General features: G+C 37.3%; 1 protein-coding gene across 6 annotated transcripts; it reads right to left on the bottom strand.

Annotated features, from left to right (window-relative positions):
* Positions 1-1,764: 1,764 nt before the first annotated feature.
* On the bottom strand, positions 1,765-5,831 carry LOC112202167 (putative F-box protein At1g19160). Of its 6 annotated transcripts, XM_040519439.1 has the most exons (6): positions 5,655-5,831; positions 4,566-4,791; positions 4,113-4,158; positions 3,623-3,781; positions 2,533-3,317; positions 1,765-2,296 (listed from the first exon to the last, which is right to left on the bottom strand). In XM_040519439.1, the coding sequence occupies exons 4-6, from the start codon at positions 3,667-3,669 to the stop codon at positions 2,250-2,252; spliced, it is 879 nt and encodes a 292-aa protein (XP_040375373.1). In that variant the 5' UTR covers positions 3,670-3,781; positions 4,113-4,158; positions 4,566-4,791; positions 5,655-5,831; the 3' UTR covers positions 1,765-2,249. The 6 variants fall into 6 exon arrangements, with proteins under 6 accessions (XP_040375373.1, XP_040375371.1, XP_040375372.1 ...); XM_040519437.1 differs by having other exon boundaries at positions 2,533-3,781; XM_040519438.1 differs by lacking the exon at positions 4,113-4,158.
* Between the last annotated feature and the right edge of the window lie 6,297 nt (positions 5,832-12,128).

Here is a 12,128-nt window from a genome sequence, read left to right as displayed (position 1 = left end):
AACTAAGATTGATATTGCATATTTGATGTGTAGTTTACTATTTCTAGTTTGGAAGAATATCGGCAGCTTTTTATCTTATATTGTGTTTTATATTCGTTCTGCTGATGCCATTGCCATTATGTTATAATGGATTATTAAAGCCGGCACCCCCATCTTGTACCTTGGCAAGCAATGCATGTTTGTTACCCTAATTCCAACTAATAATTAAGCAATAATTCACTTAGTTACTGTTAAATTTGTCCCCATGCTTTTCTACTTCTTGATCAGAATTATTCCCCAGTTGTTTCATTACTAGAATTTATGTATAGCCCTTGCTAGCCATTAATCATTTCACCATTTCATAGAAACAATGTTTTGTCGATTTTTTGGATCATGTAATTAGATAACCAAGTACGACGGAAATGAAGAGGAAAGACGTATTTGCCACTAGTAGTGGACACAAAATCTTTACAGATAGGCAACCCTGCAAGACAGGTATTAGCTTAGAGAACAAGATGCAATCCCCATATTTGCATCATAAGTAACGTAAGGAACTACAATATTCGAAAACGAAGTGATTTGAGAGGATTTAGAGGCTTTTTGTTCTCATTAGTTGTAATTTTCTGCCAAATTTGTATCTGGGGAGTCTCATTCTCCGTTAAGAACCATGTACCTGTTTTCTTTTCCAACCATTAGATACCTAAGCCTGCAATTTTCCACTAATTCCAAAACAGAAAGCCAAACTCCATTCAACGTGTTCAATTCAGAGAAACATCCGTATTATTATAAGGTGAAAGCTCTTTGTAAAAGCAACCCCTAAAGCCAAGTCCAGTTCAACATGTTCAGTTCAGAAAAAAAATCCCTATTATTATAAGCTCTTTGTAAAAGCAACCCCTAAATATAGTCACTTGGTTATGCTGATAGTTCAGCTTCAGCAGTCCAAAGAGCATAAAATTAAAAAATAGATTGATCTCATCTTCTTCATTGTTTTTCTCTCGTGTAATTCTCCAAGGTAGGACCATTGAATGTTGTCACCTATAAGATCTCTCTTTTAGGACATGTAGGCGTAGCTGGAAATGAGTCTCCACTGTTTTTATTGAATCTGTCAAATGAGTCATTTTCTGCTGGACCGCTGGTCAAATGACTCAACACTATCAACTCAATGGAAAGTTCTGTATATGTTAACATATGCTATACCAACAATTACTACTTTTAGGACTCAGACAAACCTATTTTACTCTAATGACAACCTTACTTACCTTAACAATGACTTTTTCATAGTTACCACATGAGTTGTCTTTGTATCATGAGTTCTCAAGTGGTAAAATATTAAATGAAATAGGACAGTCGTGTAACGTAATGATCAACCCACTACATTCGTGTTAAACACAAGTGTTACTATCCTGTCAATTAAACCAACCCCTATCTTTACCACTTTGTCCAAACCAAAATAATGATGCTTGTCAAATCCAAAGTAAAGATGCTTGTCAAATCCAACGTAAGCCTAATGGTACAGAAATTTGTGTGTCACAGTCACATGACTTATCATACGCATAACATTTCACCTGATATTGCAGTTATAAGGAGCCATGCCATTGTCAGCCAACTGAAAATCAAGCTGCTGCTGTTAGCACTTTGCAGCAAAGATGCTGTACGAGGGTCTCTTTCATCCAAAGATGAAAGGAGGAATGAGCTGAAAGATGTAGGAGAGCCATCAGGCAATCTAGCCAATATTAAATCATCTTGTCCAACATAAAGCGTAAGATGAAAAGCAACCAATACAAATACCTGATGGAATTGAGTTTGTTGATGAAATGATTCAAGAGTTTGCAGCATAGCATCTTATGCCAACAGTTTTTCCACAACTCATCAATAAGACGAACAATATGACTTTTAATACAACTCAGAAAAAACTCTCATTTCAAACATACTATTGGGAAAAAGTAGCAGTTGTTGCTCTGATTAAATCCTACTTCAAGCTGTAAAACTATACGGATACAGAAATGAAGAAGATGGATATTCCCGGGCATTTCAAAAAAGAAAAATCTAATGACTTACGATGTTTCATAAATATTCAGACTAATCAAGTTCTAGGATGTCATGGTAGTAATCCCCAATTTCTCCAGAGGAAAGGTGGTGGCCCCTTCTGCAAAAATCCAAATACAGGCTTCTGGACTTTTAACTCGCAAGATAAAAGCAAATTCAAGCTTCAACATCCAAGGGACATCAATCTGGAAGAGAAGACAGAACAATCAGAACCAAAACCAGAATCACGCTGCTCTTTGATTGTTCACCTCCCCTACAAACCGTCCACTACCTGTTTAAGAAGTTCAAGGACAAGTCAGAAGATGCTTGAGTTCATAACACTTAAATATAACCTAGGAACTGCTCGGTTAATTCCATACCCAGAATATCAGAATGGTTGCATTATAAGTCAAGATTGCCTACTTGTTTCAGATTACTATAGGATTTTCTACTCATTTAAAACACAAGATATAATATTCAATTAAACTGTTAGGAAAAAGAGAAATCTAATGTGATTATCATACTTACAAGGGAGGAGGCTTTCTGTGTATGGAAAAACAGCGTGAGCATTAGGTTCAAACTCTTCAAACTCAACAAGTTCCCAGGAACTGTCATCTGTGTCTAAGATAATATAATCGTGTGCAGTTATGAAAAAAATGTCACTTTCTCTAGCAGCTACAGAGTGAAGTTCCTCCATCATTCCTTTGTAGGGAATACCAGCACTGCATTTCTTCTCCCAAACATATTCATTTTCATTCTTTAAAATCCAAATAACCACAGGCTCATCTTTATCAAAAACCGCGACTACTGATAAGCAGCCTTCAAAATCAATTAAGAAGGAGAGTTCTGTGAGTGTATCTGGAAGCCCGACAACTTCAAAATGTTCCTCCATATCAACTGATAGAATGGATCCAGGGATATCATAATTTTCTTCTGAGGGAATAAACCAATAAACTTTTCCGTTAACAAATACGTGATGTGCACCCATAGGACGATGCTGAACAGGACCTATGCAACTCCAGGTTCCAGTTCTGGATGAATATATCTCACACTCTGGAGGGAGGACTGTTTCAGGTCTGGATGTGGGAAGCAAAAACCAATATGGCACAACCTCTGAGTCAGGGAGGACTATTTCAGAATTGGATTTGGAACGGAAAAACCGAAATACTTTATACTCACTGATCTCTGGGCCAAAGGCAACACCAATGCCTAGGTCCTCTTCCGATGGGCTACATTTTGGAAGTAAACCAACTTCATGAGTGGCGGGATTGCAGATCAGGATTTCCAAGTCTGCCACTGCCACTCCTTGAGAACTATATGAGTAAAGAGTCACGGGAAAATTGGTGAGACAAATCAAACCATTATAGGAACAAACCATACTAAGAGTTGATAGATTCTCATCAGTAGGAAGAGTGACTGTTTCAGTGACTACCGCATCAGCATCAATGATGTATATGTTTCTGTTAATTGGCATAAAAGGGAAAAATATATACAAGGCATTTTCTCTTGACCGACTTAAATGCAATCTAATGAAAGCTTGACTACGAATCAAATCACGCAAGAATTTAGAAACAGCCTTAACATTTAGAAGGCACTTGACAGGAAGCGATGAAAGTACATTATCAACCACACCTTCGAAAGATTCCAGATCCAACCACTCAACATTCTTCCTTTGGATACAATTACCAACAAAATTCACCATTTCCATCTTCTCTTAATGGTTTTGCTTCAAGAGAAATTCACACTCTGCCACTTGGACAGTGAAAATGAAATCTGACTGCATTATGAAAGGTCAAAAAAATTTTGGTTCAGATTTATGATTAAGTAACAAATATCAATAACTGCACTCAAAAGCATAGAAACAAAAAGGAATGTAGATTTGATTCTGCTTAATCCTTATATTTTCAAAATTTTTATTTTGAAAGAAAAAATTTGCAAACTCTCAACTGGGAGATGAACAGTTTACACATGGAGATGTCACAGGTCATCTCAAGATTTTGTTAGTAAATATAAATATAGCTCCCTGTCCAAATGATTAACAGGACATGATAATGAACTTCAGTGAGTTTGTCTTTAAAAAGAAATATCCGCATTTAGTATTTACAAACCAGTAGGATTATATCTTGGATGAAGCACTCCATGTCTCATTTGAACCTGATAAACCAACATTATTAAATCCTATCAAATTGACCAGGATAACCATCAAGAAAAGGCAACAGCCAAAAAATTTCTAGATCCGTATTGGACCAAGGATGTATATAGCTTGCAAAATTGCAACCCTCACATGAAATGGGAGTGAGCAACAAGTTTTACCAAGGTCAAGGTCTGAAAATTGATCAAGACTATGCACTCTAACAACCATGTAAGGAAGTCTATTTTGTCAAAGACAATTTTGCAATCTTAGATGATGAGATCCGTACTCATTTTTCCCTCTTTCAAGATACAAGCTTCATTTGGCTAATGGTTTTGTTTAGTGCATCAAGCAATAAAAACTGGTAAATCATGAAACGATTATCAATTGAAAACATTATTTAACAAAAAGAACAAAATAGCAAACTCACCGATGCTCAACCCTAGAGGTCAGCGTTCAGAATGAGACTGGAAATTCTTCTCGAATGGGTGAGAAAGAATCTCGAAAAGAAAACTTATAAAGCTCATCAACCTGCACAATTTTGCAACCTGGCAAGTGACGTTCCATGCACTGGAACAAGTGGCTACCTTGTTAGACATTTATCACGCTCTCGCAATGAGACAACTTTTAAGGATTTTTTCTGCACCTGGTTGTAACTTTACCAAGTAAATTTAGTAATATATTTAATAACATACTAAATATGATGAATACTATATGGGGATGCCGAAATAAACGTGCAATTCATTGAACTCTAACATAGTCCAATGCAAGTTAATTCTACTGCCTAAAGTATATATAATTAAAATAATTTCAGCAATGCCCCAAGGCTGAGATAAGACCTGGACGAAAAATGTTGTGTATAGCAGTGTGCAGTCTTATAAATGGGATTTCAAGCAGCATTTGTGGCCATCTAATCCCCTTCAATATAGTTTCATAAATCACCTATTGTTTATCCCATAGATGTCAGTTTTTCCTTACTCTTCATATTCAAGATTCACAGATGAGTGCCATTGCCTACTATTGTGAGTTTCAGTAGCCATAATAAAAGACTGAAATATTTGAAAACACCAATACGGCAATACTAACACATCCATTTCACTTACATTGCATTAAATTCTTCCATTCCTTAGATATCTTTTAAAGAAGAATTCATATATTCACAATTTTAATTCAACCACGAAACTGAGATTCCTTCAAAAGTGTACAATTCATTTTGACCATCAAAACTTAGAAAACACAAAACCCAACTTGTATAATGGTCATCGCCAATTGTATTCATATGAACTAATAATTTTCATTAAATATCAAAATTCACAAAAATTCCTAAATTGTGTGTCCTTATTCACATGATCATCATTAGCAATACAAAACTAACATTCAAACATTACAACTAGTAAAGAATTCTACAGAGGTTGAGAAACCAATTCATGCAATGCTTAGACTAAGAGGGATTATGTAACTGTTACAATGGAAAGCTAAAAATGGTTAACAAAATTGTGAGAAAAAGTGGAAATTGTACCTCCGGTAATGTGTGAGTTTCCATGCACAGAAGAGGAGAAAGTTGGGCCTGCAGCGAGCCCATTTCCCAGAGAGAGAAGAAGAAGAAGATAGGAGCGCAAAGAGGAAAAAGGGTGTTGAGCATGTTGATGGAGAAATTGAGAGATTGAACTGGCTTTGGTTGGAGAAGACGAGAGAAACTGAGAAAGAACCATTTGGAGTCGGAACACTAATCGAAGGCGTTTATAGTTGAAAGTTATTGGGCCGAAGCCCAATTCCTATGCGGAACAACTCTTTTCACCGTTTTCGTCGAGGAAAAAAGAGGAGGAGACCAAGATACAAGAATTTGAATACATTAATAGTTGACCGGTCTTCATAAAATATCTGAATGATTGACTTTGGATTGAAGGGAGGTCTGAAATTAACATAAAAAAAACCGAGCTGCATCTTCCACTGGGATCAACTTCGAAGGGGCTATCTTCGTAGTTTTGAATATTTTAATTTCTTTCATCAAAAGAAATATGTTCGTGACAAAGAAATATTAGAATAAAATGCAACCTTGTTATGCAAGATAGCACAATACAAGTCATAACACTCAGAGCCTTAAGTTCACAGTTTGAAGCAAAATTAAGGGGCAAGGGAAACATTTGGGGCTTTAGCGTTCCACATTCTGAATGTAGTCGACACAAGTTCGACAATCACAGTTCTTGAAGTGGCACATGCTGCAACCCAAACACACACGAGGTGCATCTCTTGCATGCTGGGGTACGAGGGCTGCTCTTATAGCTTTTTCTACCGGCACACTCTTTATTTTGGTTAAAGCATACAAAAAAACCATCTATTTTTTGTACTAGTAGTGCGCGCGCGCGCGCGCGCACACATATATATGAGAGATCGAAGATGAAATGTCAATAAGAGAGGCAACTCACTTGTCATAGTGGTCAGCACATCTCCAATTTATGTTTGTCGAGGTGTTGTGGAAAGCTCTGCACTCATCCATTGTGCGCAGATGAAACCGTCGCTCTTTCTGACACTCACTACAGTGAAGGAATTCATCCCGATGGACGAAATTTGATTTGCGATGGTCCCAGTGGCTTTCATTCGCAGCATGCTTGTAATATCTCAACATGCCTTATTTCTGAAGAGAGACTGTTTTTGTCTTCCTTTTTAACCCATATGTTGCCCTTCCATCTCCTCACTCCACTCCTTGCATGGCACTCAAGTCTACCCTTGGCAAGCCAATACTGTTCATTACTTTTTGCCTTTCATTTCCATCATCTAGGTTGACTGGTTAATACTGTTCACAAAAGGTCACAAAATATCAGTTGGCAGGTTAAGAAATTGACCCAACTAGAGTAATTTTTTGTGAATAGTATCTGACCAGCCAACCTAAATTGTGGAAATGAAAGGCAAAAAGCAGTGAATAGTATTGACTGGCCAACCTCAACAGGTGGACTTGCTCTTATCGGATCAGTAGACTCGATAATATCTGCATTAAAAATATAGAAGCGTTAAGTTGACATAACAAGAGCAAGTAGTAGAAGTACAGAAGCAAGGAAAGAGATGACGAAGAAAGCATGTACTTTTCTCTTTGTCCTCTTTTGCATGCTCAAGAGGGCATTCACAAGTGATTATGAACTGCCCAGTTGAGGAAATCATAAGCGTTCCAACAGTGTCACCATATTTTGGGTCGGTGCAACCGCACAAGACTTTGATGACATCTTCACCTTGGTTGAATTCGTCTATAGTCTGGAGTAGATTCAACTCTTCTTCTGCAAACAAGGTTTGTACTGGCCTGGTCTTCGCATATGAATGACGTCATTATTTTGAGCTACAATCCTTCTCCTTGAAGCTGATGATCTCTTTGGGCCTGTATAATGTAATTGAAAGAAACATATCAATTAACCCATGACAAACAAATTAGAAATCAGACTATCATAAAAATTCTTCTAGATATAGTCATCAAAGTTAATCAACCAAAGACCTCAATAGAATCAACTAACCAAACACAATGTTGAATGAAGTTTCAAGCTCAAATCTTCTATTTTCCAAGAAGCAAAAACTCCATTGGTTATAGCATAAGCATTCATTCAAAAACTTCCAAATTGTAAACCAAATTTGTCTATGAATCGATAAGAAACATGGGTGAGAGAAACAGCTAAAATGTACTGATCAAGTGCATCTAAATTACAAACATATAGAGCCGAGAAAAAGATGATTGAGACAAAGAGTAAAATATTTTTACTTAATAAATTTATAATCCAACGGTCTATATCTTAAATTATCCTTTAAAGATCATCTATGTAAAAAAATCAATCGAATCGGAAATCGTTTAATCATCTAATTGAATCAAACAAATGGATGATTCTAACAATACTTACTACTACTATGATAAACCGTCCATGTATTTCATAAAAATAAATAACTAAAAGGTTTTCAATTTGATTTATTTTTTACAAAGCTAATCTTTGTATTATATTATACAACATAAATGATTGGATTATAAAATTATAAAATTATTATGCGTTAATCACAAAAGAGTGTGAATATGCTTATTCACCCCTAAGAATTGTTCCTTATAAAAAACTTAGAAGCATTGTTCGGTAACATTTTTGAAAATGATTTTTTTAAAACGATTTTTAAAATAAAAAATTATAAAAGGAGATTGTATTTTTGAAATTTGGAAATGTGTTTAGTAGTTTATTGCAAAAAATATTATCCAAATTTTCTAAGGGTGGGATTTTTGGACCGATAAACCGAGGAACCAACCCGAAATGGTCGGTTCGGTGCGGTTCTTGAACGGAAATTGTCGGTGCCGTTTTAAAACCGAACCGAGGAAGAGGAGATCAGTTCGGTCTCGGTTTCATCTGTTCTTCACCCCTCAGAACTGAGGTATTACAGACGTGTCTCCACTTATACCCTAAGGCCTAAACATATTAGCCAGTTGACCAAACCCGATGAAATCCTCTCATGAGTCTCCTCTCATGTGTTCTTGAGTTCTTCCCCAATTCGATAGAAAGTTCGAAACCTAAACATATCACTGTATCAGCCCCAAAATTCAGTCAGATTGAATCGGAATAGCACTTCGAAACACGATTAGTCTATTTTCATTACCAAATAGCCAAACTTGATTAGTCGATTTTCATTCCCAATCGAAACACCATGCCCCAAACAGTCCAAGCTCCTGGTGTCGAAGTCGAACAATCTGGGTCTAGCCGATCTGATTCCGAGCAGTCTAAGCCATCCTCTGCTTGCAATGAAATGGTTGTCGCAAGCAACAACCCGGAAGCTGCCCCAAAACCTGGCAATGCTCGAAGCACTGCTGCTATGAAAAGAAAAGGAGGAAAGAAAGGCCAGCAGAGGTCAGATGTTTGGGATCATTTCAGAAAGGTAGATCATCCATTAATCGAGACTGTTGATGGAGTTGAGAAGGTGGTTGGCAATACCAAATGAGCTCAATGTAAGTATTGTCCGACGCATTTGGCATGCAATCCTTATGATAATGGTACTTCATCTCTTAGGAAACACATAGAGATAGCCTGTAAAGGGTACCCGGGTAGAGTTAAGGTAGAATCTGGGCAACAAGTGTTAACCAGTGATGGGAAAGGAGGGCAGGGCAGTTTAGTTTCTGTGAATTGGAGTTAGGATAATTGCATTGAAGCTGCTACTCATATGATTGTTGTCGATGAACTTCCATTTAGTTTCATCGAAAAACCTGGGTTTAATTACTTTTGTAGTGTTGTTGTGCCTCTTTTTAAAGTCCCTTGTAGGAAAGTCATAATGAAAAACTTTCTTCGCATTTATGATGCCAAGAAGGATGAGTTGAGGAGGGAATTGAAGTCTCATTGTGTTAGTTTAACAACAGACACTTGGACTTCTTGTCAAAACATAAACTACATGGTAATTACTTCTCATTTTATTGATAGGTGATGGAAAATGCATAAGAGAGTGCTTGCATTTTGTGTGGTTCCAAATCACCAAGGTATAATGATTGGTAAACTGCTAGAGTCTTGTCTCCTTGATTGGTTAATCAATAAAGTTTTAACTATGTCTGTTGACAATGCATCTGCGAACAAGCATGCCATTGTTTATCTTAGGAAGAAAATGTGTAGTTGGGAGATTAAACCTATTTGTGGAGGCAGGTTTATGCATGTGAGATGTTTAGCTCACATTGTAAACCTCATTGTGAGGTTTGGTTTGAAGTTGATGGAGAGGTCAGTGGCTTGCATAAGGAATGTCGTAAGATATGTTAGGAGTTTAGGTTCTGTTGAGGAAAAATTGCACACAGTGAGCGAAAATGTCACCCAACATAATTTCACTCGTATTCATTTAGTGAATAGAATTTTAATTAGTTCGGGTTCGACCCATTCAAGACAGAATGTGTCTCTTAATTATATTCCCTTGTTACAGGGAAACACCCTTTGATTCCATTTATGAAGAAACCAATTGTGGATGTGTGTTTTCTTTGTTTTTGCAGCTGCACCCGGATATTTGAATGGGTTGCCTACGTACCCTTGGAGAGGGATCAAGCCACTCGTAGTTCAAGAATTCCAATGGGTGAATAAAGCCATTAAAAGGTATTGCTTTTTAGAATAGTGTTTGGACGAATTTGGTGTAAGTGAACTAGGGATTCGATTTGTTTAGAAAAGTTGTGACGTTTCCTAGTGTTTGGTGGAATTTGACTGATGAGGTCAGGGATTCGGATTGGATGAACCATGGAGTCAGAGATTTTGTTTGGACTTGCGGTTACATCCAGTGGGTCGCTAGATTGCCTACATACCCTTAAAGAGGGATCAAACCGTTGTAGTTCTTAAGAATTTATATCTCTAGTGTTGGGAGAATTTGACTGGAGTTAGTGATTCAATTTAGGACTGGCTGAATTTGACTGGTGGAGTCAGGGATTCTGTTTGAATTTGTGGTGTGAATTTGACTGGTGGAGTCAGGGATTCGATTTGAAATTATGGTTGCATCTAGTGGGCCGCTAGATTGCCTACGTACCCATTATGGGATCAAACCGACCGTAGTTCATATGAATCTGTATTTTTGGTTTTGTACCAAATTTTGTGTTCGACGGATGTATATGAATTTATTTTTGAATCTGTCAAATGTATTTCTTCTGCAAACACCTGAATTGGTAGTCTCTGCTGATCTGATTTGGGCACTCAATATGCCTCATTCTGTAATAGGCCGTGGAATGGGCTTTTGCGTTGTATTCGACTGGGCCCAAATTTTTGAAGTAAACTGTCTTGAAGTGGGCTTTGTAGTGCTTCGGAATTTGTGGGCAAACCCATAAACTGATTTGGACACCCATTTTTCTTTCCAGGCCTTTTAGCTTCGGTTCGCATTAGGCCCAAGTAAGAAAATGATCTATACACCCATGTTCTTTCTTTGGGTTTTAGTCTCCACTTTAGATCAAGCCTAGTTGTATTTCTTTCTTCTAGCTCATTAGAAACATCGATTATCACCTGGCAAATCTGATGGTTAGCAGCTGGAACTAGAGAACAAAGTGGGAAATGGGAATCGATATCCTCCATCCAATTTGGAGAAGGGAACATGTCCCCGTACTCTCCATAAAATGGAGGAATCTACCAATTCTTCTTTGACACTGAGTTCTACATCCCTGTCTTCAGCGTAGAGTCTGGTACTCCACCTTTCTTGAACTTTGTCATCTCTTCTTGATGGGGACTTCGATTAATCAGAATTCTTGTTTGTGTACTGACGGAGGCTCCTCAATTTTTGCTATTGCAGGTTTGAACTTTCATTGCTGCAATTCGTCGATTAGCTGGTGTGCAGAGTGCTCGCGGCCCATTTTTTTGACTTCTGGTACAGCCCACCTCTCTGAATGATCAGTTATACTTTTTTTGTTTTCTTGTCGATCATGTGTAGCACCGCTTCAAACAATTATAACTACCGCGTAGAAACCCAACAATTGTTCAGGTGTGAATTGTTGTTCAAATCGAGTTTTGTCTCCATCTCATTGCTTCCCTGCTTATAGATAGCACCTCCATTTACGCTTTGTCTTCTTACTGATCACGTCATGTCCTCAAAAGATTATTTAATTAATCATGCCATCATTTGTCTTCTTGCTTATGACATGCAGCAAGTCCAAATTTGAGTTCATGTTCTAATTAATCAATTAAGTACGTTTGCCCCATTTTGTTGTCTTCCACCACTTCAACAAAGCAATACTTTCATCTCAAAAAAAAAAAAAACAAAGCAATACTTTAATCATTCTTTGTCTTGCTTCTGAGCATCTGAGCCTTATCTTCTAATTAATTTGCATCCACACTCAGTGGCGGACCCAGCATTTTTTTTCTATGGGGGCGTAGAAAAAATAGATAATTTTTTTTTTTGGGGGCGTAGTGAAACATGGGAACTTGGGTTAATCAAGTGGTCATCAGGTCATGTTGGGGGTATTATGCTTTTATATTTCTCTCAGCATTAAATATTTCTGTTTTTTTCTTTATTTAATTACACATTCTCTTGGTTGGCTCAC

The sequence above is a fragment of the Rosa chinensis genome, chromosome 5 (assembly GCF_002994745.2).
Source record: "Rosa chinensis cultivar Old Blush chromosome 5, RchiOBHm-V2, whole genome shotgun sequence".
Taxonomy (NCBI): Eukaryota; Viridiplantae; Streptophyta; class Magnoliopsida; order Rosales; family Rosaceae; genus Rosa; species Rosa chinensis.
The sequence above is the reverse complement of the archived record's forward strand: the minus strand, read 5'-3'. Positions and strand labels throughout refer to the sequence as shown.

Excerpts from the sequence above, each read along its gene's own strand:
- LOC112202167 (XM_040519437.1), bottom strand. The coding sequence starts at position 3,712 with ATGGAAATGGTGAATTTTGTTGGTAATTGTATCCAAAGGAAGAATGTT. Across the intron at positions 2,297-2,532 it reads CACAGAAAGCCTCCTCCCTT|GTAGTGGACGGTTTGTAGGG; the intron begins GTAAGTATGATA and ends CTTCTTAAACAG.